General features: G+C 50.1%; 8 protein-coding genes across 8 annotated transcripts; 3 read left to right on the forward strand and 5 right to left on the reverse strand.

Moving 5' to 3' along the window:
* Positions 1-861: 861 nt before the first annotated feature.
* Positions 862-1,693, reverse strand: BJY04DRAFT_183336 (uncharacterized protein). The gene is made up of 3 exons (XM_073710447.1): positions 1,377-1,693; positions 1,228-1,305; positions 862-1,155 (listed from the first exon to the last, which is right to left on the reverse strand). The coding sequence occupies exons 1-3, from the start codon at positions 1,645-1,647 to the stop codon at positions 1,010-1,012; spliced, it is 495 nt and encodes a 164-aa protein (XP_073573657.1). The 5' UTR covers positions 1,648-1,693; the 3' UTR covers positions 862-1,009.
* Positions 1,694-2,420: 727 nt separating this feature from the next.
* BJY04DRAFT_17966 (MDR family MFS transporter) lies at positions 2,421-4,575 on the reverse strand. Its single transcript, XM_073709938.1, has 3 exons — positions 4,140-4,575; positions 3,279-4,085; positions 2,421-3,213 (listed from the first exon to the last, which is right to left on the reverse strand). The coding sequence occupies exons 1-3, from the start codon at positions 4,407-4,409 to the stop codon at positions 2,566-2,568; spliced, it is 1,725 nt and encodes a 574-aa protein (XP_073573658.1). The 5' UTR covers positions 4,410-4,575; the 3' UTR covers positions 2,421-2,565.
* A 1,018-nt stretch (positions 4,576-5,593) lies between these two features.
* glkA (glucokinase glkA) lies at positions 5,594-8,218 on the reverse strand. Its single transcript, XM_073718369.1, has 2 exons — positions 7,357-8,218; positions 5,594-7,306 (listed from the first exon to the last, which is right to left on the reverse strand). Exons 1-2 carry the CDS (start codon positions 7,534-7,536, stop codon positions 6,014-6,016), a joined length of 1,473 nt encoding a protein of 490 aa, XP_073573659.1. The 5' UTR covers positions 7,537-8,218; the 3' UTR covers positions 5,594-6,013.
* A 665-nt stretch (positions 8,219-8,883) lies between these two features.
* Positions 8,884-10,054, forward strand: BJY04DRAFT_183345 (Mic19 family protein). Its single transcript, XM_073710448.1, has 3 exons — positions 8,884-9,069; positions 9,235-9,292; positions 9,358-10,054. The coding sequence occupies exons 1-3, from the start codon at positions 9,011-9,013 to the stop codon at positions 9,892-9,894; spliced, it is 654 nt and encodes a 217-aa protein (XP_073573660.1). The 5' UTR covers positions 8,884-9,010; the 3' UTR covers positions 9,895-10,054.
* On the reverse strand, positions 10,055-13,123 carry BJY04DRAFT_183346 (ribonuclease P/MRP protein subunit POP1). The gene is made up of 2 exons (XM_073710449.1): positions 12,690-13,123; positions 10,055-12,601 (listed from the first exon to the last, which is right to left on the reverse strand). The coding sequence occupies exons 1-2, from the start codon at positions 13,020-13,022 to the stop codon at positions 10,226-10,228; spliced, it is 2,709 nt and encodes a 902-aa protein (XP_073573661.1). The 5' UTR covers positions 13,023-13,123; the 3' UTR covers positions 10,055-10,225.
* Positions 13,124-13,480: 357 nt separating this feature from the next.
* On the reverse strand, positions 13,481-14,493 carry BJY04DRAFT_183350 (peroxiredoxin family protein). The gene is made up of 3 exons (XM_073710450.1): positions 14,207-14,493; positions 13,858-14,134; positions 13,481-13,805 (listed from the first exon to the last, which is right to left on the reverse strand). The coding sequence occupies exons 1-3, from the start codon at positions 14,254-14,256 to the stop codon at positions 13,626-13,628; spliced, it is 507 nt and encodes a 168-aa protein (XP_073573662.1). The 5' UTR covers positions 14,257-14,493; the 3' UTR covers positions 13,481-13,625.
* A 1,388-nt stretch (positions 14,494-15,881) lies between these two features.
* Positions 15,882-17,046, forward strand: BJY04DRAFT_183353 (nuclear transport factor 2 family protein). Its single transcript, XM_073710451.1, has 3 exons — positions 15,882-16,020; positions 16,302-16,957; positions 17,009-17,046. Exons 1-2 carry the CDS (start codon positions 15,941-15,943, stop codon positions 16,693-16,695), a joined length of 474 nt encoding a protein of 157 aa, XP_073573663.1. The 5' UTR covers positions 15,882-15,940; the 3' UTR covers positions 16,696-16,957; positions 17,009-17,046.
* Positions 17,047-17,867: 821 nt separating this feature from the next.
* BJY04DRAFT_226194 (serine/threonine-protein kinase) lies at positions 17,868-21,954 on the forward strand. Its single transcript, XM_073718370.1, has 5 exons — positions 17,868-18,552; positions 18,603-19,328; positions 19,390-21,257; positions 21,315-21,626; positions 21,697-21,954. Exons 1-5 carry the CDS (start codon positions 17,975-17,977, stop codon positions 21,927-21,929), a joined length of 3,717 nt encoding a protein of 1,238 aa, XP_073573664.1. The 5' UTR covers positions 17,868-17,974; the 3' UTR covers positions 21,930-21,954.
* The last annotated feature ends 2,098 nt before the right edge of the window (positions 21,955-24,052 follow it).

The following is a 24,052-nucleotide window of genomic DNA, read 5'->3' on the forward strand; positions in this document are numbered from 1 at the left end:
CCCCTCCCCCTCCGCCACCCAATACATACCCTCCACTCCCTCCAGCTCCAGCAGCCACTGTAGCCCCAGCAGCGTAATTCAACCGATTATACCAGCGACCGTGGGTCTTCTTCTTGGGCTTCTGGTCGTCCTGCTCACTCTTGCTCTTGTAGTCGTACTCGTAGATGCCATTTCGTGGGTCGTATCGCATCTGCGGGGCTGCGTAGGCGGAGTAGTCGTCTTGTTTGCGTGTTCGTTTGAGGTCGCGGAGATGCATTTTGATTTGAGGTGAGTTTGGGTTGGGTTTCGTTTGATAGATTTTGGCTTTTAGATTGAAGAGGATGGGAGGGTTCGATGATTCAGTTGTGGTGAGGTATTGTTGTTGTATTGAAAGAGAGGTGTTTGGACTGGATCTAGGTTTCGTCTTGGTGGATGATCTGATTAATTGATAAATAGATAAATACTTAGATGGCTGGATAAATATCAGGTTGAGGTTGATTGATATTCGAAAAAACCGACCTTCAGCAGGATACTGGGGTTTATATAGATAGATCCCATCACCATCTACACCCCAGCTCCAATGGACCCTTTCTGTCCAAACACCAAGAGTTGCAAGGGCTTCCTGCCGAGCATAACAGGGTTGACCTTATCAGCGCCAAACTAAGCGTTCGATCATTGCCGGATGCGGTTTAGAGCTAGGCTATTCCCATCTCAGCCCTGCGACAATCACTCAAGAGTGGCAATAGAGAGAGTGTGCACTGTGGCTATGCCGCGCCCGCTAAGCATGTAGAGGATATATTCTATTGGGAAATGAAGATTTGCCACGGTTGGGGCGGGCGCGGAATGGAACCTGCTTTGGGTAGTTTGTATAATGTACACTGGGTTCCAATGAGTGTCGCATCATCATCATGGGGCTCATAAAGACGATCCCAACATGATCGTACAGTACGTACTCCGAGCGGCGTAAGGCAGATTTATCATTCTCGTGATGTTGTATACACTACAATGATTGATGTATTGTGTAGTCGGTCTATAGGCTTAACCTCCGAACACACAGCAAAACCACCGCACAGATAACCTGAACCAATCCCGAAATGACAAAAATAGTGTTTGTTTTCGGTCTGGAGTATCCGACTGTTGCGAGAGATGCGCCGAAAAATAGTATACAGAAGTATGCTTTTCATGATTAGCGGTGCCGCGGGTAGGTTAAGGTAAGAGGAGTGAGTGGGATAGTTAGTGATTCCTTACAAAGTGACGAAGGTGAATGTCCGAAAAAAATTCGAGCTGTAGAAAAAAGCACTGATCCAGTCGAGCCATAGAGCATCCCTGATAAAAGAAAAAAGTAGAGCAAAATTAGTCAATCCGTTCGCTAGAATATCCAGTTTGAAACAACTGACCGCTGCAAATATTCCCCAAGAGCGACCGCTCCCAAGCCTGATTCTGATCCTCACAGACACTCGCAAAGACACAGAGCCCGACTTCCACCCCCAGTAGTTGCTGGAAGTACTCCAGCGATAGATCGTGGAGTTCGCGGCCCCGGCCTAAGCGCCAGGAACTGGCAGCTTCTTCAGCGAGGCTCTTATCTGCCTGGTATTTGGTTATGAGGGCATGACGGATATAGTTGCGGACTTCTTCTGCGTCCGCAGACCGGGAGGGGATTTGAGACATCTAGTGGCAGAGGTAGAGCAGGGCTTCAAAAAGATATTCTTTGAATATTTGATGTGAATTGTCAAGAGGCAGACTGGGGATTGTTGATCCATTCTTATATGGACTCATGGAGTACTCCGTACCCACTCACCGTATCCACTATGATGGTACCTTAGAGGCTTAGACGTTGAATCTCATAGCTAAGAACGCCCTGCTTAGTGCAGCATCCGGCTAGTGTGTTGCTTAGCCCATCCAGAATGTTAATCGAAGATCTGCTGCTCTACGCGCTGTTATATCATTTTGGGTCGCTGGAGGAGTTGACATGGCCCTGGGGTATCTGTACTTTCAAGATATCAATTGATATTAGAACCCTAGAAACGTAGAAAAGCTGAATATCGACGGATTTGATCGAAGGTTCACCAAAGGCCGGCCACTCTGAAAGACAAGATGGAAAGAAAATACCCTACCACTTCATAAATAAACACAAGCCTCGGTATATCTTAATCTTAAAGACTCAAACTGATGGACTCCATCTTAGGAGGGTTGGACAGACACGGATGCCCGATCTGCACAAACAGCTGGTAATGGAGATTTAGTTTGCCTCTACACCATCCGGTGTTACACCTATCGAGCGAGGGTATAACCTACTTCCTATCCTAGTCGCAATCTAGACCGATCTCAGTACTCCGCATGCAAAGAAACCTGTGCAGACGTTAGACACTGCTTTCCGATAACGGCTTGCATACTGATCTGGCTGTGGCACCGTTGGGTAACTAAAAAAGTGTAAATTGAACATCTGGAGAAAAGACTGGAGAGAAGAGCACCCATTCAGCCACTTCTCAACTAACAGTCAAACAATTGAGCTATTCTAACCCCTATTCTAACACCCGCATTAGTCCTACCCCACGATTCAAGATTAAAAATCCAGAAATTCAGAACTCAAGCAGCAGCAACAACAATCTTCTTCCCCTTGACCGAAACCCACTGCACAGGCAGCGCCCCCAGCAGTGTAATTGCCGCCAACGCAACCCCAACATAAAACGTCTGCGTAAGCGCGTCATTGTACGCACTCAACACAGCAGGTAGCGCCTCCGCCGGCACAGCCTGGCGAATCATCGTGGCACCCACATTAACAACAGCATGCGCATCGACCATCGGCGCCTGGGATATCAGATTCTTGATAAGCTGGTTATGGAAGACATTTTCAGCAACCGAGATAAACAGTGCTCCGCCTAGCGTCTGAGCAAAGATGATGAGTGCTGTTCCGGTCGGGATATCCTCTTTTGGGAGGGTGGCTTGGACGACCATGAGGGGCTGCTGGAGACCAAGGCCGATCCCGGAACCGAGAATGATCTGGTAACCGATCCATTCTGCGCTGCCGGTGTGGGGGGTAAACGTCGTGAGGAGGCCGGCGCCGATGGTCATTAGGATTGGGCAGATGTACATGCACGGGGTGTAGTAGCCAGTGTAGGTAGTAAAGACGCCGGAGAGCATAGCAAAGATGACGGAGGAGAGAAGCATGGGAAGGTTCATGATGCCGGATTTTGTCGCAGAGGCGCCTTTGATTGCTTGGAACCAGATGGGGAGCTGGTTGTGTGCTATTAGTTTGGTGGTGTGGATGATTGGAAGGAGAAGGAAGGAAAGGGACGTACGAAGTAGAGGATTGTGAAGAACGAGGCACCAAGACAGACGGCGAAGAGTGACGCGCCCCAGATATTTCTGTCCTTGGATACGCGGCGCGGAACAGTGGCATTATCGCCTGAGAAGCACTGGACGATAATGAATATGCCTATAAGCACCCCAAAGACGACGAACAAGGCGATGATGCGAGCGCTATTCCAGGCGTACTCTGACCCTCCCCATTGCAACGCAAGTAGCAAGCAGATGATTCCCGGCATGAAGAAGAGCGACCCTAGAGGGTCCATCTGAGAGATCTGCTCTTTGAATGAAGCTGTCGTCTTGACAGACTCCTTAGTCTTGAAGAAGAAGAGGATAAATGCTAGAGTTAGTCCACCAAGAGGCAAGTTGATGTAGAAACACCACCTCCATGAGAGATGGTCGGTGAATGCACCTCCCATTAGAGGGCCGGCCACGCTGGCAATGCCGTACATGCCAGATATTGCACCGGTGTATATAGGTCTTTGTCGAAGGGGTACAGACTGCGAGATAATGAGGATAGCACCCGCAAACAAGCCCGCTGCTCCAATACCAGCAATCGCGCGCCCGATGATTAAAGCCACTGAGTTGGGCGCAACACCACATATCAACGAACCCAGTTCGAAGAAACCGAGTGCGGCGAGGAAGGTCCATTTGATCGGGTAGAAGGTGTATAGCTTGCCAAACACTAGAGTTAAAGCGCACGTCGTTAAGAAGTATGCACTTCCGTACCAACCAACGTCGGATAGGGATTGGAAGTCGTCCGTGATCTTCGGGATTGCAGTTGTTAGGATGGTGTTGTCCTGGGTATCAAGTTAAGTTGAAACAGTTCTCAGCTCTTTCAAGTGTCTACTCACAAGTGCCAGGCAGAAGACGGCAAGGCACAGCCCTGTAGTGATCAAAACGAGCTTGAATAGACTTGGGTATTTGGGCTCCGGCTCCTCATCTGCATGGTTTGTTTCTTCTACCCTTGACGTTGGAGAGGGACTAAGCCTCGGTGGAGTGCCAGCCAGGGTGCTAGCCAGGGTGCTGGCTTTCTCAAATGACGGGGTACTGCTGGTTTTCTTCTTGACGTTCTCTTCCAGAACGACATCCTCCAGTTCCCATCCCTCGGGAGTGGTAGTCATGCTGAGTGTTGTAACGACTTGTAAACGAGGGCGTTGACTCAAAAACGATAGTAGTGCTAGAACCTCAGTGTCAGTCTGGGGATGGAGTCTGTAAGGTCGTTGGTGTTGAGATTAAAAATTCTTCCAGCAAACAGAGTTATGGTGGCCAGGAAGGACAAACCCGAGGGTTATACTTTTCAATAGGGTAACACGGCCAATATTTCCGCGCCTCATCATCTCGCGCCTGACGTCGCTTCCCCCAACCCCGTACGCTGTATGCCCTAGCCGGAATTATCGTGTGTTGCACAAGCAGTCACAACTCAAGCCCACTGTTCATAATCCTCCCGAAGGCCAATGATGCCACCGCAGGCTGTGAGTAATATCTTTTATGTCCCGAGTTCGGAAGTTGCAACCCCGGGTTGGATTCTCATTCTCCTTCATGTTACTTCACACTCCCTCGAGTTCGTGAAGATCTGCAACTTGATGCTCTCCATTGAGAACAAGCACTGCGTAGCGCCGCAATGGCCCCCTGAGATTCGTCTAGACCGGACTGAAATATGTCCGCCGTTATTTGAGCTTTGTGCTTGATACTCGAGGCAAGAACTGATGGCTAGTTTCAATTGGTTGATCTTGAATGCGAACGACAGCTCAGCGGCTTCAGCTAGGGTGCATAGAACTGGCTATACTGTGGGCTCGGTTTGCGGGGTTTGTTCGGTTACCGGAGAGGTTGGAGGCGATGACTCCATTTTCTGTCTCAAGAAGCGAGCTGAGCCTGTTGGCTTGTTCGAGATCGAGTGATTGGATCCCTTGAAATCGGGTCAATGAGCGAGAAGTTAGAGTTTGACGAAGGGGGGATGGAAAGTTGAGGTCGCCGGATGGCTGCAGAGCCCGAAGGTCAACTCCAGGGTCTTATAATCAAGCGGCAGATGGCAAAGAGCCTCTCTATAGTATCGGCAGTGAAGCTTATAGATATCTATAGTGAGTTTTATAAATTGAATAGAGCAATGCGACTCGGAACGAAATCATGTAGCCTTCGTAAGATGAGGGAAAAAGGATCGAACACTCTCTGGATAGGGGTAGGGTAGTGTCGCGGAGCTATCCATTGAGAGAAACTCCGCAGGCCATCTCTGCAGCTGCAGTGACAGGGATTGCCAGTTCCTTTGCTTAAGTATTATTGCTCCATGAGCTGATTTATCCTTTACTCTGGGCTATTACTGTGCATGAACAACCTCCAGCAAATCGCCATCTGAAGTCATATTTCAGATCAGGCCCCGATGCATGCATGTGGTAATTTTTGAAGGGTCATTAGCTGGTTTTTGATTTCGATCATGCGCCTGCACGCTTTGGGGGTGACGGTCGTGCGACATGCAGCCTGTAGTTCTCGTGCAGACAGATAAAGTGCTCCAGACTGTGTGGCAAGATGTCATAGTCCGAATTATAATGATAATGATACATTTCGATTTTGCAATACCAAGTGTCTCTTTTGCTAGCGCTGGGGATACGTAAGGAGCCCAGTTGCTGCAGATCACATACACAAGTTTTAGGAAGAAGAGATATAAGAGAAATGGTAAGAGGCATTGTATGAACAAGAGAAGAAAAGGGTCGTCACGGTATATCAATCATAATCATTGTGGGCGTTGCGTGCCCTCTTTGCTTGCCACAAGGGCGATTAGAGCCGCGCCGACTCCGCTGCCATCCTTGGAAATACCGATTCGCACCTTCTTATCCCCGGATGTACCCACCTCAGGTACCTCGCGGAGAGCCTCCCTCAGGTATCCCTCAAAGTTGGGGTAGTACTCGACCAAGCTTCCGTCAACACCAACATCTACCAGGTCATCAGTTTGCAGCTTGCCGGTGGAGATTAGAATGGCAGCAAGAGGAACGGCAGCCAGACGAGCGGCACGCTTTCCAATAGCATGGACAATCGTTTGAACCGCCTTGCAGTCGTTGTCGCTTGGTCGCTCGATCTTCAAGTGGTCCTTCAGCGCGGACTTGATCTGCTCAAAGTTCTTGCTCTTGTCGGCCTCGACCAGACTCAGAAGGCTCGTGTCAATGCCCCATTGTCGGTAGAAGGAGGATGACTCGGGGATGAAAACATCTGATGACGAGCTGGACTTGAAAAGACCCAGGGACTTGTTGTTATGCAGGTCTAGCAGAGCCAAGCGCAGAATTTCACCCAGGAACATACCCGACACGCGCTTCTCGAACATTTGGATACCAGGGTTGTTGCTATCGGCATCCAGTTGCTGGTCATACTTTGTGTTGGGTAACACGCTCAGGTGGTTGTCGAAGGAACCCCACTCCGCATTGATGATCATCTCACCAGTTGACTTGTCGTAGTCCGAGTGCTCAATCTTCCCCATCTTGGTGACCCGGTCCAGCTTCTCGACGTAAGCACCATTGGTGCCTGTTCCGAAAATGGCACCGAGGAATGTCCCAGTCTCGCCAGGAGATGTATATGAACGAGCCATGAGAGTGCCGACGGTATCATTCACAAGCGCGGCCACGCGCACGGGTAGGTTCAACTCATCAATGGCATCCTGCAGGAGCGCGCAAACGTCCTGGCCCACCGCATCGGGAATATCAAAGCCCTTCGTCCAACGAATCAGCGTACCCTTGTTGATTCCCAATTGGCGCACAGGGAAACTAAATGTGAATCCCAAATCAAATAGATCTTCCTCCTTGGCCGCGACCTTGCGTTTTAGGTGAGCCTCGAAATGTTCATTGTGATGGATGCGCAGGAAAGACTCGATCTGGCGCGCGAGGAACAAAAAGAGCTCCTTTGACGACCCTGACGTCATTAATTCGCGGGGAATCATGATTTTGGACTGGGTGAGAGAGAAGTTGTTGTTGCCGTGCAAATCGATAGAGCACACCCGGAAGTTGGTGCCTCCCAGGTCGACAGCCAGGTACAGTCCCTACAATTGTCAGAGCCCCTTCGTGTCTGAAAATCGACCGTATCCCATACCTTCTCAGTTCCATTGGGCACGGATGTCACGAACGTTGGGATCTGGCTCAGAGTCGCGCCCTCCTCAGACAGCCCTTCGTCGATCTCCCTGATGTACTCCTTCACTCCTCGTTGCACTTCTTCCGCGGAGTATTCGAATTGGCCCGCGATGCGCACAGCCTCTTCTACCAGAGCAGACATGGTTGCGGAAGACTGGAAAAAGAAAACAAGTCAGCAACAGAGATCACGAATCCACTTATAATATTCATGAGGAAGAGCCTTACCAACTGGATGTAGAGAAAAAGTCAGAGGGGTAGAGTGATGATTGAGCTGGAGAGAGATGAGGGGAAGCAAGGAGGGGCAATGCGGGAGGAGGTTCTGGGGAAGAGGCGAAAAATAATAATAAGGACAATAATAATAATAAAACGAGGAGAAGTTCAGAATATTAATTCATGGCCGGGGAAAAAGTGAAGCAAGGCCGAGATAATTAATTCATGGATACGGAGGGGTCGATGAGGTCAGAGTTGTTGGCGAGAGACTCGGGCTGGCGGGGCTCCATTCTGATTTCTGCAACCTCGTCCACGCCCATGCTCCCGGACACGGCCTATCATCGGGATCGAGATACTCTGAGGCATTTCATTCTTCGGGATCTTTCGTAGCCTCTCCGTGCCTGGCGTTGCTTGCAGGCTCCCAAACCCGGCAAGATTGGAGGAGGCCAAAGCGACTCCATCGCCCTCATCTATGACGCTACGAAACACAGTGGGGATGGCTTCGGCTCTGGCTTCACCGGTGAGAAACAATGGTTAGGATTGGGGCAGGGGACGGAGAAAGAAAACGAAAAGAAGACATGGATGCTTCTAGTGAAAGCTGCCTTCAACTTGGCAAGATAAATGCAGCTATCCGCCATGCTACTTTGCTGTCTTTCGGATGACATGCCTGGCAGACTGACGTGCAGCCGGTGCCACGAGTGTTCGTCTGCCATGGCTTTGACACGGTGACACTTCAGCGGCGTTTTCCAATGGCCACACTCCATCGCTCACTCTCTAATCTCAACCGCCGGAGACTCCTCCGTGATACCTTGAACTAGTCTAGCTGTTCTTGGTGGTTTTAGGCCGGGGCATGTATCAGCGAAGTCGCATCAAGACGCATCACTTGCATAAGATGCGTATGGCCAACCCCGTTGAGTGTGCCAACATCCAGCCTCAGGTACTGAAAGTCCAAACAATGCAATGGATAGGCTTTTGAGGACAAACAGGAGTTCACAATGCTAGCCAATGGTAGCCGGTCAGAGCACGAGACCAGCCTGGTCTTCGAGGATTCGCGCATATCGCAAATCACGATCTCAGGACTCATCGCTGTCCGTTTAGTATTGAGCGGCCTGGATATCAGCAGATAACATTGAAAATGCTGGCAACAGAACCAGGACCTTGTAAAGAGGACTTGGAAGATCATTTTGTAGCGAAATCCCAAGTACTTATGTAATCCTGCGTTCTGGCACGTGACATTCTCCGGCGGAAATCGGCTGCGGCATCAACCTCATGCGCAGGCCTCGAGGACTCGAGAAGCTCACCAATTCCTCCATAATACCCATTGCGGCGCGTTTCTAGTCGATATTGCGAACCTTGTCTACTCTTCAAATCAGGGGCCTCAAGATATCCATCAAGAATAGCACACCATGGGCGCCGGCAGCTCAAAGCCTGAGGCCTCGGCTGGCTCAAAACACATTTTTGAGAGGTATGGATCTCACCTCAAGGCTCATCGGAGGCAGCGGTCAAAAGAGACCATTGAGAGAGCTGTACCTTGTGCTATTTCTCATCTCAATTGCGCCTATTTCCCCGAATACCGAAACATCCAGTCGTTGAAACCAGGACGAAACATAGCTAACGGATGATATCACAGCAACTCCCCCATCCAATTCTCCTCCAACCTCGTCGAAGGCCTGCAATCAAACACCGAAGTACGCCTCCACTCTTATATTCCGGTAGAACTGCAAAGACCTCTTATTCTAACATGAATAACCAGACGGACTCCGCACGCGCCAAAACCCTCGAACTCGAAATCCAAGCCCGCGTCTCCAAAGAACTCGAGCGCCTCCGCGCCCGCGAACAACAAACCCTCGCTGAGATACAGAAGCGTCTTGAAGAAGTCAAAGACACCGGCTCCAGCGCCTCCACATCCACAGTCAACCCCACACCAGCTGTCAGCTACCCAGCGGGCTCTCTGGACCTCGACGCGCCCCGGATCCCCTTTGCTGGACGGGAATACGACCCTGTGCTCCCGGCTGCTGTTACGGAGACTTCCGGTGCCGCCGCTGTCCCCGTGAACAGGGAGTTGAGCCGGCAGAATGTGAACAGTGAGATTGAGGAGCTGAGGGCGAAGCTTGAGGGGCGGAAGAAGCTGGGTGAGCTTGATGAGGGTGTGAAGAAGGCGCAGGCGAGTGTGGTTAGTTGCTTGAGGTTGCATGATCGACGGCCATTGGATTGTTGGAAGGAGGTTGCGGAGTTTAAGAAGGAGGTTGCGAGGCTCGAGGAGGGGTTTGTGGATCGGATCGTTGGTTGATTTCTGACGGAATCTGATATGGTGTTGCTATGCGGATGCGGTAATGCCGTACCGCTGTAGCTGGGAAAGAGAAAGTGTGTGTGAACTTTGCGAAAATAGATTTGTTGGGCTGTATTACTTGTATACCTACCATTTATACTTGAGGTTATATTGATTGCATTGCGTCTCAAGTCTCGTGTGTATTTTGTATAAATGTGGGTTCGCCTGCTTCAAGTAAGAGCAGTGGAAACAGCGCAAACAAAGCCGTCTAGGTAAGTACTCGACAGGTATCATATATAAATCATTCCCTCTCTCGCATCTCGGGATCCCAAGGGCAGAACATAACTATCGCTCACACAAGCTTCCAAACAGCTAACCTGCCGACTTTCTCACCCGCATTCCTTACAATGCACATATACCTCTCCTTGCCATCCTTCTTGCCCTTCTTTCTACCCTTCGGCGTATTCTGCTTCGTCGGCGCATCTCTAACCTTCGAGATCAAGATCGACCCAATCCCTGTTCCTTTACCCTCACTTAGGTTATAGTTTCCCGTGGTCACAAACCCAATAATATCATCTTCAAGTGGAACAGGTAGATGTACGTCTTGTCTGGAAGCTTGGTCCAAGGGAGAGATGAGAGATGCGGCGAGGCGTTGGCGGGCCGTCTCTGCGTCTTCGTTAGACGTGCTCTTGTTCGCCACCGATTTCAAAGTGGTGCCAGTGATGGGTTTGGAGGCTAAAGAGAGCCATTTCTGGCGAAGGTCTAGGTTATTTGTTGGAAGACGGTAGATGCGTGCGCGGGGCGCTGGGTGGCCGGTTGAATGGAGGGTGAGTTTGACGGTTGCAAGGAAGGAACGGTTGACTGGTATTGAGAAAGATGAGCTGGTGAGGAATGAGTTTGCTTGGGTGTATGGCAGATGGCAGATATTTAAGGGTGGTTCGGTGTCATTGCCTGTCTGGTTTTGTGGTTGTGCTTCGGTTGGTTTGAGATTTGTTGTTTCTACGGACTGGTCTTTTTGAGGCGCAACGCTTGGAGGGCTTTCGTTCTTCGAGACCTCGTTGTCTGGTTGAACCAGCCTCTCCCAGTCGCAAGCCCAGCCACGGCCAATTTCACCTTTCTGGCCATTGCCCAGGTCAAGGGTGTCGAACTCAACTCGTCGACCCTTTGGTTTGCGCTCCCATTCTTTCTTTGCTGCTTCGCGTTCCCGGAGGTTCCATTTCCAACCTGCGCGGGTACCTGGAAAATCACCAGGGAACCACGGCTGACCCGCCTCGAAGGCCAGTTGTTGCTGCTCTTTCAATCCACCAAACCTCAGATTGCCTCCGCTTGAGAGCGGGTAGTACATAAGGGAATACCAGACTGGCGAGACACATCTCCATGGGAGAAGAATCGTCCAAGTGCCCAGTGAGTTGCTATTCTTCTGCTGCGGGCCGGCTCTAGTTGCGAATGCGAGAATTGGTATTTTCGGATCAGACTCTTGTGGGGCGGGATAATTTCCTGGTCCTGCTTCTGTTCGTCGTCTGTTAATGCTCTTTTGGCTGGGTAGATCGCGCATGGCAGCTAATCGGGTAGGTCGGTCGAAGATGGCGGAGGGGTCAGGGCTCTTGTCGGGGGGCCAAGTTGACAGCAGCACGGCTAAGTTTTGCATCTTTTCCTCGGAGAAGGAAGGTTTGAGTGTTTTGGGCGGAAAGTGTAGGCGAGGGTCGGAAGCGTAGAATGAGAGAACCGCGTTCTGTGGTAGTGATGAGGGATTCGTAACCCCTAGCAGAGCATTCCATGTGGCCTCTAGGCTGTCTGTTGTTGTCGCTTTAGCATCAATGTTCAGTGGACGTAAAGCTGCAATCAGGGCTTCTGTGGACCCTGGACCTGTGATATCGATGCTGCCAATCTCGAAGCGGAGATCTTCAACCATCACTGGAGGGTTATGTTTTTTCGCTGGCGCTAAGAGCTCGTTCCAAAGCCGCAAGAAAGCCGATGGATGGACTCTGATAAACAGTTTCGTTCTGGGCTGCTTTGCCGGCTTGCTTTTGTCGCTTGTCTCTCCATCTGCGCCTGTCATCTCCACATCTTCAGCAACTTTATGAGCACAGCGTATAAGAGTAACGGGTGCAATCGGTCTCCGTTGGCCTTCGGATTCGTATACCCATCCGCCGAGCGTTCTCGAACCGGTCCTCCATTTCTTTCCCTTCGCGCCCCAGGCATCTTCTCCCACCACTCCCACGGCTCTGAGAACAGCCTCTAGACCAGCATCCGTGCCCTCTAATTGAATTGTGGAGATATAACTCATGTCCCATGCCACAGCCCCCCGAGCACCACTCGCCCGATGCGTAGGTCTATAGCTCTTCTCTGTCGGCGACAAGGGTACGGCAAACCTCCACAGCGGATCCTTCGACGTCGCCAGATGAGCGCGTTTTGCATGGAACATGTGCGTTGGAAGCCACGTCTTCAGCCGCTGCCGCTTCTTGTATTTCGACTCTGGTGGCGCTGGGCGTGAGAGCATATACTTCTTGATCTTCGGGACTCGCGGCGCAATCGTAAACGGGTGGCTTCCTTTTTCTTCCAAGGTCTTATCATCTTCTTTTTTTTGCTTCGCCTTTGATGCGGCCCGCTTGGCTTTGGATTTCGAATTGAGGTTCTGTAGGCGTCGGGCAGTCTCGAGGCGGATTCGCATAATCTCCGTTGGTTTTCTTCGACGTGCAGTAACGGTCGGTGTGTTATCCTCAATCATCTAGTACTCCGTTTGAGCGTTAGCACGGAGGCCGAAGAAATGCCAACTCATAATGAGCGATAGGAACAAGGAGCTGAAACAAACATACCTCCCTCTTCGCCCTCGCCCTCAGCCTCGCCGGAACCCTCTTCACATTATGACTCGCAGTCCGTCTCCTCAGCGCCCGAGGTACCTGCTGAAACGCACGACTAGTGAGCGCAGACTTCGACCGCTGAATCCCCGACTCAAGAGCCCGAATCTCGAACTCTCTCGCCTTCAAATAAGCCGCGACATCCAATTCCCCCGTAGCAGAAAGCGCAGCTTCGGAAGACTGCACAGCCAGTGACCGAGCATCAATGTTCTTTGCGCGCTTGCGGGCAGCCGCGGAATTTTGCTGGCCGGCGAACGCAGGCTTGCGCTTCGCAGACGGGTTAAAGGCCATGATGACCGTGCGGCAAGAAGAGTACAGCTAGCCGCCGACTGCGAGGATGACGGCCGTAGAAAGTTGCTAGCTAGCTAGTTAGCTGTCGATCTTGAAGCTTTGGCGAGCTTGCTTCGAACCTCCGAGTCGGGTCTGGATTCCGCGTGAATGGAAACTTTTTAGCGCGTCATCCCTCCCGGCCGAGAAAAATGCACACAATTTGTCGTGAACCAATGGAATGAGCGATTTGAGGAGGGGAACTGCTCGGCTGCGCTTGGATTGTCGTAGATCGTGTGGAAGATGGGGTAGATTAATATTAAGCTTACTTTGGCCGCGGTTCTTGGTGTTGGTGTTGGTTCTTGTTATCTTCAGGCTAGCATCGTAACGTTATCGGACAAGATGCTTTGAGACAGTGATGAACTCCACTTGATTCACTTTACGGAGTACAAGGTAGTAAACTATAAGTTAGAGATTAATATGTTTCATGGCGTCGTAATTTGTTTGTATTCCTCTATATGCGGAAGGTCTATTCTAGATGAATCCCTGGTCGTTGCAGGACATTATCCCACCGACGGAACAAACGTAGTCTATTAAACATCCGGTCTATCGTTTCGTAGCGATGATTTACAGGTGCTTGATGACGGTCTCGGCGCTGGAGAACTCAAGGTGGTTCTTGGCGGGCTCGAGAGCAGCGTAGGTGACCTTGCCGTGGTCGAGGATGATGGCGTAACGCTTGGTGCGGCCCTCCTCATCAGCCCAGCCGATGCTCTTGGAGAACTTGGCCTCGGGGTCGGAAAGGAAGAGCTAGAACTGATTAGCAGCGGTTTTGGGAGAATTGGAGGAAGTGTAAACATACAATGTCGTCGTTCTTGACACCGTTGGCCTTGCCCCAGGCGCTCATGACGAAAGCATCGTTGTAAGCGAGGACGGCAACAACGTCGACACCCTTCTCGCGGATCTCAGGGAGACGCTCCTGGTACTCGGGAACGTGGCGGGCAGAGCAGACGGGGGTGAAAGCACCGGGGAGGGCGAAGAGGATGACCTTCTTGTCGGCCCACTCCTTGGAGGCGTAGTAGTTGATGGGGATACCACAGGAGGTGATCTCGCCCTTCTCCTCAGACCAGGGGATGTAGCTGCGGAAAAGTGAGTGTTAGTCCGAGGTCTAAGGTCCTCCATGGCATGACTTCAGCAGAGGATAAACTTACGAGAAGACAACGTCGTTGGGGAAGCTGTCGCCCTGCTTGAGTCCAGACATTGTGATGGTAGTGGTTGTTGATTTGACGAAAGAGGTTAAGAGAGAATGAAGTGAGATGGTAGTGAATTGATAACACGGGTATTGAAGGAAAGCAAAGGTGAGAGCAGGAGTGGAGGGGAAGCGGGTATTAAATAGGTACAGGTGCCAGAGTTGCCGTTGGAGATGGCGCCGTCCAGAAAAAAGGGAGCGAATGGCGCAGTTCCGGGCTGCAGATGCGCCATAGTCTGGTAAGGTGATCCGAAGCAGAAGGATACCGAGCGAATCCCTTCGATTCGCCTGCCTGTATTATCAAGAAAGACCGCCCGAGACTGATGCCCCGCCAGATTATCTTAGTTATCTAGACCCCCCTCATTGACTAATCTGCAACGTCCGTGTGCAATCGCCAGACCACCAAAACTACTCACTCTTCCATGGCCATTCTACCCTCAATTCGCCCGATTCCGGCATTTACCTAGTCCGCATGGCCTTGTCCTGTAGAGATTGCATGCACCTGGACGCGAATGTACAGTATTCACACCGCACTTTCCACTCTCCTTCCACTGGCCTCAAGGCGAGTGGGCCTATCAGGCAGCATTGACCCAATGATTCCTCACCAAGTTGGCACAGGTTAGGACGGGTCGAAGGTTCTATCCAGGTCCCCAAACATGAGGAAGATCCCCAAGTTTACCCCTCCTCGTCGCGTCAAGCCTGAGGCGCGAAAACTCATTTGCCTGCCTTTTTTGTGCAAGTACACCGCCGTCCGTTATCTACCCAATCGTAGTAGTATTTATTTCTCACCGCCTGATATTAGCCCATTTGCCCCGCCTGGGACCGGCAGAATACACGTGCAGGTCCCGAAGCACCACCGAAATCCACTCGGAAGCCTCCGAAACCCTCCCGAGGCGTGAGGCATTGTCCGTTAGTGATCATAATTCAACCCATACTTTGTTATAGACTATAGAAACAGAAGAATAGACATATGGGTGGTCTGGTTGATTCGGTAATTGGTGCCCGTGGTTGCCTAAGCTCGCCACCGGGATTCAGGTCGACTCCGAGCCGGGCATCGGATCTAGGACTCGGTTATTGAAATCTGATAAGATTTCCAATTGCTCTCTCAGGTGGCTAATTTCCAAGGCGGCTTGAGTGGTAGATCTTCGATCGCTCTAATTTGTCAAGCATGATGGCAATAATTATCCCAAAAATATGTCATGTTCGCCTCCGTCGATCGAGGCGGACCTGTACAGTCATCATGCTAATAGGGGCGGCTCTGAGATCGATTACTGATTGATAAAGGTCTAGACAGGCAGCGATTTAGCGGCGATCTGTGACTGTCAAACTCACTCTCTGCTAAGGGAGACCATCATGTTTGAACAGGGTTACAGAATGTGTAACAAATATATATTTTGGGCTAGCTAGCCGAAGATACAAAACGCTCTCCGTCTCAGTAGCAATCAGTATATGGATGATTTCGAATAACATTAAACCCCAGAGTACATTCAAAATACTTTCCACCAACCACACCCGCAGGCCGTGCGGCCTAGCAAGCTCCAATATGGTGCTAAAGATGAGGTGCATAAGGCTTGGCACGTGATGAAGCTTATATACATGACACTCTTGGAGTAGCACGAATCTGACCCCTCTTTTGTTGCAAATTCTTCGGTCACTTTCCTAGTACGATCGGGAGTAGAAAAATCTTGAATCAATCATGGCGGACGTCAAGCCTCCTTTCACAGAAGAAACAGCACGAAAGAAAGTCAAAGCAGCTCAGAATCTGTGGAACACCCAGTAAGAGCAACACTATAGCTTTCCTTAAAATTCCAGCATCCCTCAGCGTTTGCACATTTCAATCGCTCTTATGAGTTTTCTATGCTTGATTTTTGCTACACTTTTCTGATTTCGGGATGGAGGCATGTGACCCATGGACTCAGAAACTGTTGGAGGCCATCCCTTGCTGATTGCCTACACACGCGCCTGCACATCTTGAAGTCCACCAAATCATGGAAAGCTTAGCACTTCACCGCTTGATCCACTGCTTCAGATGTATGTTGATACTGACAATTATCTAGAGATGCAGTCCGCGTTGCACAGGCATACACACCAACTTGCATCTGGCGCAACCGCACAACGTTCTTCTCTGGCACAGACGAGATCATCCGTTTCCTGACCGCAAAATGGAACCGTGAAAAGAACTACAAGCTACGCAAAGAACTATTCTCTTTTACTGACGACCGAATTGCCGTACAATTCTGGTATGAGTTTCAGGATGCTGATGATTCTATGCGGTGGAAGCGGTGCTACGGTCTTGAAGACTGGACATTTGACAGGGAGACGGGAAAGATGTGCAAGCGCATGATGAGCGGAAATGACATTCTTCTCGGCCCGGATGGAAACGGCGAGGGGAGGTGGTTTGTGGATGGTGTTGATGTTGAGGATGTTGAGATTGGGGAGGAACATTGGTGATGTTCTAATCACTTGGCCATCTGGCTGCCAGAAGTTTATACTGTGCTATCAATCTTCCTATCAATGATATGGGGAAAGCGGACTGTGCCTTTTATCGGCGATTGCTTTCTACTTGGAATGTTCGGCATTCTGAGTAGGTATGCTTCACATACTTGGACTTCCATCCCTTCTCCCTTGGCTACTAAGAATTGAACATATTCACCCCTGTGCTTCAATCAGAGGAAAATTGAGTAGTGTCAGAGAATCTCTTGTCAGAAAGCTGGTAAGCGTTGATTTCCTGGTTCGGAGTCTCATGTTATTGATTCTTATACAGCGTCCTTGAAGTATGAGTGCTAGGGATCAAATACAGGCATATTTGATGTTCTCCTGAACTGATGAAATCTCTAGTCAAGTTGTTTATTGCTAAGCTGTTTAATGCCGGAGATTAAATATCACTGCTAGACTGCTAACGATGAGTATAGATCAAGTAACAGTAACACTGGCTGACGATATAGTTTCTAGAAGAACGATTTTGATAGAAGATCTGGAGTATGCTTGAAGAGAAGAGCCCCCCACTAAACTTCAACAGGAGTGTCGTCATAACAGGACTTTGGGAATTGATGTTCATACTTCAGCTGGGAGCGCATTCCCGAAGATGGTGTGCCGTGCAGTGTCTGGGGAACTAGAGGAATCTTGCTCAAAACAAACAGCTCAACACTTCAACACCACCTTCCCGCGTCCATTCCACAACTTTTGACCTCGCTGTGGCATGCACAGCCTGTTCTCAATTTCAAAGGCTTGTTCTTGGGTGGGTCTTGATACTCTATGGATGTTTTTGGCAGCATTTTTTCGGGAAATTACCACTTCTTTCTGAGATTCTTTCTTGGACCTCTTACCGGCTGCCATCATTCCCAGTGCCGCCCAAACAGCTAATTGAGAGGCCTCTTGCATCGTTTTCGGCCGTCGACGGTCTCTAGTTTGCGATCCGGTGCTCACCCGCTTGACGACTACTAACGGCCCCTCCCCTCCACGACCAGGAATAGACCGACACCATTTGCCCACGCCTTCAAATCTGGCAGTGGCCGAGAGCAACTTCACGAGAAATCTGGCTTCTTGCCTATACCGATAATATACTAATAGTTTAGATTTGATGTGAGTAAACCTGATGGCCTTCAGTCTACCCTGTCCGCAGACCGAATTGTTCAGCCAGGCACTGACCAAGCTGAGGGGAAGCAGATTTCGACAGCTCAATGTGCCTTTCCAGAATAATAATTAGAGCTTGCTAGGGTCTTGTTAGGAAATGGAGGATACGGCTACTTCTGAATTCAAAACGATGCGCTCACCTTTTACGGACGTTAGCAACCGAATAAATAATTGTGCCACGCCAACAACTGAGCGAGGATCACTGAGAGACGAATACTTCACATCTCCCGACCCTATGTCTATCGTGAATAGCCCTCTGTCATCCCGAAACAATGCTGAAAAGAACTGTCTTTCACCAGTAGTCGACTCTCGAGGTGGATCCAAGCGCAGTTCGGCCGTGTCGGCTGCCTCGATTATCTCAGGCAAGGGAAAGAGGAAAACGCATGTCGGACCATGGCAGCTGGGCAGAACTCTTGGAAGCGGGGCCACTGGGCGTGTGAGGCTCGCGAAGCATGCGGTTACTGGTCAAACAGCGGCAATAAAGATCGTCTCGAAGAAATGCGCCGCGATCTCGCAGAGTGATAGCATTGCTGCTATGGACAAGAACGCGGGGAACTTCATCGGCACAGGAAGACAGATGCCGTCCGGTATTGAACGCGAAGTTGTCATTATGAAGCTCATCGAGCATCCAAACGTTATCAGTTTGTATGATGTATGGGAGAACCGAGGAGAGTTGTAAGTGGCCTGACTTTTTATCCCTCTACACAGGACTAAATTGAGCATAGGTATCTTGTGTTGGAATACGTGGAAGGGGGAGAACTGTTTGACTACGTCTCCAATCATGGACCACTCCCAGAAGAAGAGGCTGTTCGACTGTTCCGACAAATAATAGCCGGTCTTGGATACTGCCATCGGTTCAATATCTGCCACCGAGACCTAAAGCCAGAGAATATCTTACTAGATGGTGATCACAACGTCAAGCTCGCCGACTTTGGTATGGCTGCCCTTCAACCTGCGGGGCACTGGCTCAACACCTCCTGTGGAAGCCCACATTACGCCGCTCCTGAAATTATTTACGGGCGAAAATACAGGGGGGATAGAGCGGATATTTGGAGTTGTGGCATTATACTGTATGCACTCCTCACCGGCTTTCTCCCTTTTGATGGAGGAGATCTTCACACCACCCTACAGCTCGTTCGAAAAGGGGATTACATGATCCCTCCGAATATCAGCGATGAAGCAGCGGATCTTATCCAGCGAATTCTACAGAAGAGGCCGGACGACCGTATCAGTATGAAGGAGATCTGGAGGCATCCGCTCCTCAAAAAGTATGAGAAATTTCACCAGGCCATTTGCAACCATCATTTAGGCCCTGCACCTCCTTTAACACCTCAAGACTGCGGAGAGCCAGTTGTGAGACAAGATATTGATGTCGACCTTTTGAGAAACCTTCAAACACTGTGGCACGATGTGAAGCCCGAGCAGCTCATTGAAAGACTCCTGAGCCTTGAGTAAGTACCGTGGACATGTACAGTGAAAGGGTATAAGGACTTTTAGCTAACAAGATTGTAGACCGACTCAGGAGCGAACTTTTTATCATGCTTTGGTTAAGTTTCGAAACGAGCAATTGGAGAACTATCAAGGTCAGCCTCTCAAATACGCAGCCAGTGACTACCATCACATTTCGAAAGGACAGGCACGACTATCCAAGCATTTGCGGAATCGCTCAGAAGGCGGATCGCAGAGACGCTCTCGAGCTCCCGCAGTGAAGGAAACCGGCAAGCGTAAGCTCTCAACACGAGAACCGAAGTCTTCCGGAACTGTTGAGAGCTACGACCCGTTCCGGTCACCTTTCAATCGAGCGCCAGAAAGATCACCGCAGTACGCACGTGTGACCATACACAGAGATGAGCCGGAAGTGAGCTCGAAAGAGGCTCAAATAGAACTTGTGTCGTCATCCAACCCTTTTCTTGGTGACGAACAGGAAGAGATAGAGTGCCAAGAGAGCCCTCCGTTCACATTGGTGCGAAAAAAGAGATCCAAGGTCAACTCCGTTAAGTCGTTTCAGTCCAGGACGTCTCTGGCTGGGTCACGCCGTGCCCTGAATGCTGCATCAACGCCGCGATCTACAAGCTATAGGCGGAATGTCGCTTTCCGCCACAACAGAAACCGCTCGCAAAGCTCTACGTCGGTTTATACGAAGAGAGGCCGCTCAAGACGACAGCAAAGTGAAGGCAGCCTCATCTCGGCGGCTGACGATGACCCATTTTCAGACCCACAGAGTAGCCCTATGTTACCGGCTCAGCCAGCAGTTGTCCGTGGATCTGGGGTCGCGATCAAGAACAGCGTACAGAGAAAAGTGCAACATTCAGACATTATCTGGCGTGACGATACACGCAAAGTCTCGCATGAACTGAGCCAGATTTGCGAGGAAGCTTTCAATGGAAGCTCGATATCCACCGCCTGTACGGAGACTACCTGTAGTGGCACAAATACGCCAGCCACATCCGTATCGATGGCGAGTCCAGGAATAGCAAACAATCAAATTGATGGCAGCAGTTCGACAATCTGCCTGCCAGGTAACATACCAGCCGAATCACCTAAGTTCTCCCGGGCCAGCAAAGAGCTGGAAGAAACTCGGCGCAGGCTCATTGAGCACTCAACTAAGGGAGGTTCAAAAGATATCCCCGGATATCTCTCTACAGTCATCAGTCATTTGGACCGGCTAATTGAGCAAGAGAAGGCGAGGCCATCTGGGAAAGAAATCGATAGCGCGGGTGCCTATAGCTCAATGAGTGATCTATTCTCTGGGTCCTCACTGGAGCCCACCCAGCTCTCAATTATATCGGAGGAGCTCAATGCCTCACTGGATAGGGCGGCTCAAATGAGTCCTTGCAACCAAGGAAGACAAGCCTCAAACTCGACTGCTGCAAGCAGTCATCGAAGCGACATTAGCCGTGGAAAGCGCTCAATACGAATGGTACCTCAAAGCTCCATCCATTCAATAGGCAATATTGAACCGTTGGCGATCAATAAGACCCGTACCCCTACCGAAGGAGGTCATATAGGCCTTAATGCCATTACGAATGATACTTCCACCTCTCGGATCCCGCCAAGCTCTAGACACTGTCGCACGCTGGGTGAGCTGGATCCGATTGATGAACATCCGGCATCGCCGCGACGGAGCGTCCACCGAACATCAGACCATAAGAAGTGGTCGTGGTTCAGAAAGTCTCAAAACATCGAAGAGGACGCGATGAAGACACCTAGGGTGGTCAAGCCTCTGCATCCCAGCTCCGCGACAGTCATCGTTCATGAAGTCTACCCCCCAGCAGTTACAGATATACCACAAGAAGACCAATCGAAGCCTCACAAAGCTTCGTCTGATACACCAAAGAGCTCATTCTGGAGGTTCATGAAGAGAAAAACAAACAAGAATGGTTAGCTAAAAGTCATCTCTAACAGGAGCATGTTATTAACTCTGTTCTTACCTCCAGACCCCGAACCAATAGCCACGAACCCTCTTCTTGAACATCCCCTTGATGACGACGACGAACAATTCGAGCATTCGAGTCCTTCCAAGCTTCAACAGACCCACCGACCACGAGGTAAAACCAGAAGCAACAATTGGTTTGCCCGAGTCTTCCAATTCAAACCTGCCACGCGGGTCGTAGCCCTCAACACATCCAAGCTTAAGGGTCGCAAGGAAGTCTACAAGATGCTTCGAGATTGGCAACAGTACGGGATTGAAGATATCCATCTTGACAAAGCCAATAGTATCATCTACGGCCGGGTTGGCGAGACAAACTGTATTTTTCCGCACCATTCCTGCATTTTCTCACACAAGATAAAACATAACTAACGGTAACCTCGCTATAGTTCTTCATCTTCGACCCGCCGAATTCTCCGCAGACTTCTATACTGTCATTGAAGATGGTCGCCAAGCGAACCTCAGCCTTGTCCGCTTCAAACAAGAGCGCGGCGCCGTCTCGTCATTCAACAAAGTTGTTGATACACTGTGCATGGTCATGAAGCAGCGCGGAATCCTCGTTGAGGATCCGATCCGCGCGAAGAAAATGGCGCAGGTCCTTGATGCGTTTCCGAATGCATGATCGACCAGTCGAATATCTGTTGCTCTCGAAAACCCACCCGCTGTCGTTCGTACAGCATTCACTATAGTTACTTACTAGACTTCAAAAAGCCTAAACGGCTTTGACTTTGTCATTTGAACATTTGTTTCTGGAGGAAAAGCACAATCCTTGGCCTTATTTGTTTGGCTACACGATGTTCATCCCATAACCCTAACATCCACCCCTTCCTCTTTCAAGAGCCCTGTGAGCATTGGTACAATCGTGCTTGGACCGGCTTTGCCCGCTATTCCCGACATTGAGATACATACCCTTGGCTTCAACTTTCTTCCCACCCGCGCGTGCATTTGCTTACATTTGTAACCCTTTTGCGTTTCCTGACCCTGAGTATCTGGCACATCTCCCTGCCCTTACGCACTCAATCACCCGGCCAAAGCCTCCCTGCATCTGCTCGCGTTACCAACCTTAGTATCTTAGTTAGTATCTAGTATTTAGTGCTTAATCTACTGCATAAATGGACGGATGGTTCAGCTCTGTCACCCAGTCCAAGCAAGAGTAGACCTTGCGGCTCTGTGTAAATCCAGTAGAGATAGTTGGCAAGTAAACGTAAACTTGAGATTGGCCAACCCTCCGCAACATAATCCCGATCTCGAATACGACTCCCACTTGCCGGAGGTGAAAGGTTCTGACAGACTGTATGTTGAATGTCGGCGCACATGTCTAACTGAAGGAGAATACTTTGTTACCAGGCGCAACTTACCTAGTCCTTTCTTCCTTCCTTTAAGATAATAAGTACCTTCCTCGGCTAGACCTACTAGTCTTAAGACTTGAAGAAACAGGCAGAGCACAGTAGATATAACCACCAGGGAGAGTAGCGAGTAACTACCACTCTACGACATAGAAACTTGCAGATACTATACCTTAAGGAACAGAAGTGAACGAAACTTCAAAGCCCACCTGGACACGAGCCCAGGATAGTCTGTGAACTATGAGGGCCCGTGCGGGTACCTACCTACCTACTTAAGCGATGCTCCCCGGGCCTTGTTTCCCCCTTTCCTCTCCGAGACTTGGCAGCGGGAAAGGTGCGAAGCGCCGCAACTACCGGGTTCGATAAGATACAGCGGTAGGGTAGGTATGGTATGTAGCTATAAGTTAGCATGGCATGGTATTTAGAAAGGTAGTTAGTTAGATGGGATGACTGGAGGGAGGCCGACTTGGAGAGCAACTAGGCATTGCTGAGAGGTTACTCTGTATTGTAATTACCGGTACTCCGTACCTTGAAAGACAAACAACCCAGATTGCAGATTACGAGTGGATAGTGTTGTCCTGAAGGCTGCTGGGAGTTGATGTGTACATGAGGACTGCCTACAGTACAGTACTTAGATATGTGACAAAGCTCGTATGTCCAGTGCATGGCGCCAGTCGGCGCGAGACAACCAATCAGTTTCCGTGTCTCTTTCAAGTTCCGAGTCGAAGCTTGGACAACTAACAGCAAGGACGCAAGTTGAATCGGAGAGTGAGCAAGTTTGCAGACCCAGCTTTGAACTGCGAATGCGGTTCGGCCTACGATAGTTAGCCCGAGATGAACTACGAAAGCGCCCCCTAATCCTCCAATAGTCCCGACAATCGCAATATCCGTTTCCAGAAAACCTCTCCCACTCTAGTCTCTCGCTGACTCACAGTGATTAAATCCCGATCGTCAGTTCAAAGAACGGTAGACTACTTCCTTCAATCAACAATAGTTCGTATCTCCTGTCTATCTACGGAGTAGCCTCTACACCTAGCTCCTCGGGACTCGGAATTCGTTTCCACACCAGCAACTACGGAGTACAGATACAAAACCCACTGTTGGGCCGTCAGTGGGGGGAAGGGATCGATCGATCGATTCCGGAACGATTTGCGAGATTGCGAACGCGAGGGCGGACTTGCTTCTTCCGTGCTCTTGACGTTTTGACGTTTTAGCGGGCGAGTAGGTTGGTCACCGTCACTCTCTCGTCAGTGATAGCCTTGCATACGCTGAAGGGAACTAGCCGAAAACACCACCCGGGAAAGTACTTCGTGAAAAAAGTGATGCGAAGCCAAAAGGCTAAGGGTAGGGAAGGACCGAAGGGGACAGGTAATCGTGGGGTAAATGCTGATTGTTTGCT

This window comes from Aspergillus karnatakaensis (assembly GCF_047715665.1).
Source record: "Aspergillus karnatakaensis strain CBS 102800 unplaced genomic scaffold BJY04scaffold_12, whole genome shotgun sequence".
In the NCBI taxonomy this organism is placed as follows: Eukaryota; Fungi; Ascomycota; class Eurotiomycetes; order Eurotiales; family Aspergillaceae; genus Aspergillus; species Aspergillus karnatakaensis.

Excerpts from the sequence above, each read along its gene's own strand:
- BJY04DRAFT_183336 (XM_073710447.1), bottom strand. The coding sequence starts at position 1,647 with ATGTCTCAAATCCCCTCCCGGTCTGCGGACGCAGAAGAAGTCCGCAAC. Across the intron at positions 1,306-1,376 it reads CTTGGGGAATATTTGCAGCG|GGATGCTCTATGGCTCGACT; the intron begins GTCAGTTGTTTC and ends TTCTTTTATCAG. Across the intron at positions 1,156-1,227 it reads ACATTCACCTTCGTCACTTT|CATACTTCTGTATACTATTT; the intron begins GTAAGGAATCAC and ends AATCATGAAAAG.
- BJY04DRAFT_17966 (XM_073709938.1), bottom strand. The coding sequence starts at position 4,409 with ATGACTACCACTCCCGAGGGATGGGAACTGGAGGATGTCGTTCTGGAA. Across the intron at positions 4,086-4,139 it reads CCGTCTTCTGCCTGGCACTT|GACAACACCATCCTAACAAC; the intron begins GTGAGTAGACAC and ends CTTGATACCCAG. Across the intron at positions 3,214-3,278 it reads TCTTCACAATCCTCTACTTC|CTCCCCATCTGGTTCCAAGC; the intron begins GTACGTCCCTTT and ends GCACACAACCAG.
- glkA (XM_073718369.1), bottom strand. The coding sequence starts at position 7,536 with ATGTCTGCTCTGGTAGAAGAGGCTGTGCGCATCGCGGGCCAATTCGAA. Across the intron at positions 7,307-7,356 it reads TGCCCAATGGAACTGAGAAG|GGACTGTACCTGGCTGTCGA; the intron begins GTATGGGATACG and ends TGACAATTGTAG.
- BJY04DRAFT_183345 (XM_073710448.1), top strand. The coding sequence starts at position 9,011 with ATGGGCGCCGGCAGCTCAAAGCCTGAGGCCTCGGCTGGCTCAAAACAC. Across the intron at positions 9,070-9,234 it reads TCAAAACACATTTTTGAGAG|CAACTCCCCCATCCAATTCT; the intron begins GTATGGATCTCA and ends ATGATATCACAG. Across the intron at positions 9,293-9,357 it reads GCCTGCAATCAAACACCGAA|ACGGACTCCGCACGCGCCAA; the intron begins GTACGCCTCCAC and ends ATGAATAACCAG.
- BJY04DRAFT_183346 (XM_073710449.1), bottom strand. The coding sequence starts at position 13,022 with ATGGCCTTTAACCCGTCTGCGAAGCGCAAGCCTGCGTTCGCCGGCCAG. Across the intron at positions 12,602-12,689 it reads GGGCGAGGGCGAAGAGGGAG|ATGATTGAGGATAACACACC; the intron begins GTATGTTTGTTT and ends ACGGAGTACTAG.
- BJY04DRAFT_183350 (XM_073710450.1), bottom strand. The coding sequence starts at position 14,256 with ATGTCTGGACTCAAGCAGGGCGACAGCTTCCCCAACGACGTTGTCTTC. Across the intron at positions 14,135-14,206 it reads CCCAACGACGTTGTCTTCTC|CTACATCCCCTGGTCTGAGG; the intron begins GTAAGTTTATCC and ends ACTTTTCCGCAG. Across the intron at positions 13,806-13,857 it reads GTGTCAAGAACGACGACATT|CTCTTCCTTTCCGACCCCGA; the intron begins GTATGTTTACAC and ends AATCAGTTCTAG.
- BJY04DRAFT_183353 (XM_073710451.1), top strand. The coding sequence starts at position 15,941 with ATGGCGGACGTCAAGCCTCCTTTCACAGAAGAAACAGCACGAAAGAAA. Across the intron at positions 16,021-16,301 it reads CAGAATCTGTGGAACACCCA|AGATGCAGTCCGCGTTGCAC; the intron begins GTAAGAGCAACA and ends ACAATTATCTAG.
- BJY04DRAFT_226194 (XM_073718370.1), top strand. The coding sequence starts at position 17,975 with ATGGAGGATACGGCTACTTCTGAATTCAAAACGATGCGCTCACCTTTT. Across the intron at positions 19,329-19,389 it reads GAAAGACTCCTGAGCCTTGA|ACCGACTCAGGAGCGAACTT; the intron begins GTAAGTACCGTG and ends ACAAGATTGTAG. Across the intron at positions 21,627-21,696 it reads CCGGGTTGGCGAGACAAACT|TTCTTCATCTTCGACCCGCC; the intron begins GTATTTTTCCGC and ends ACCTCGCTATAG.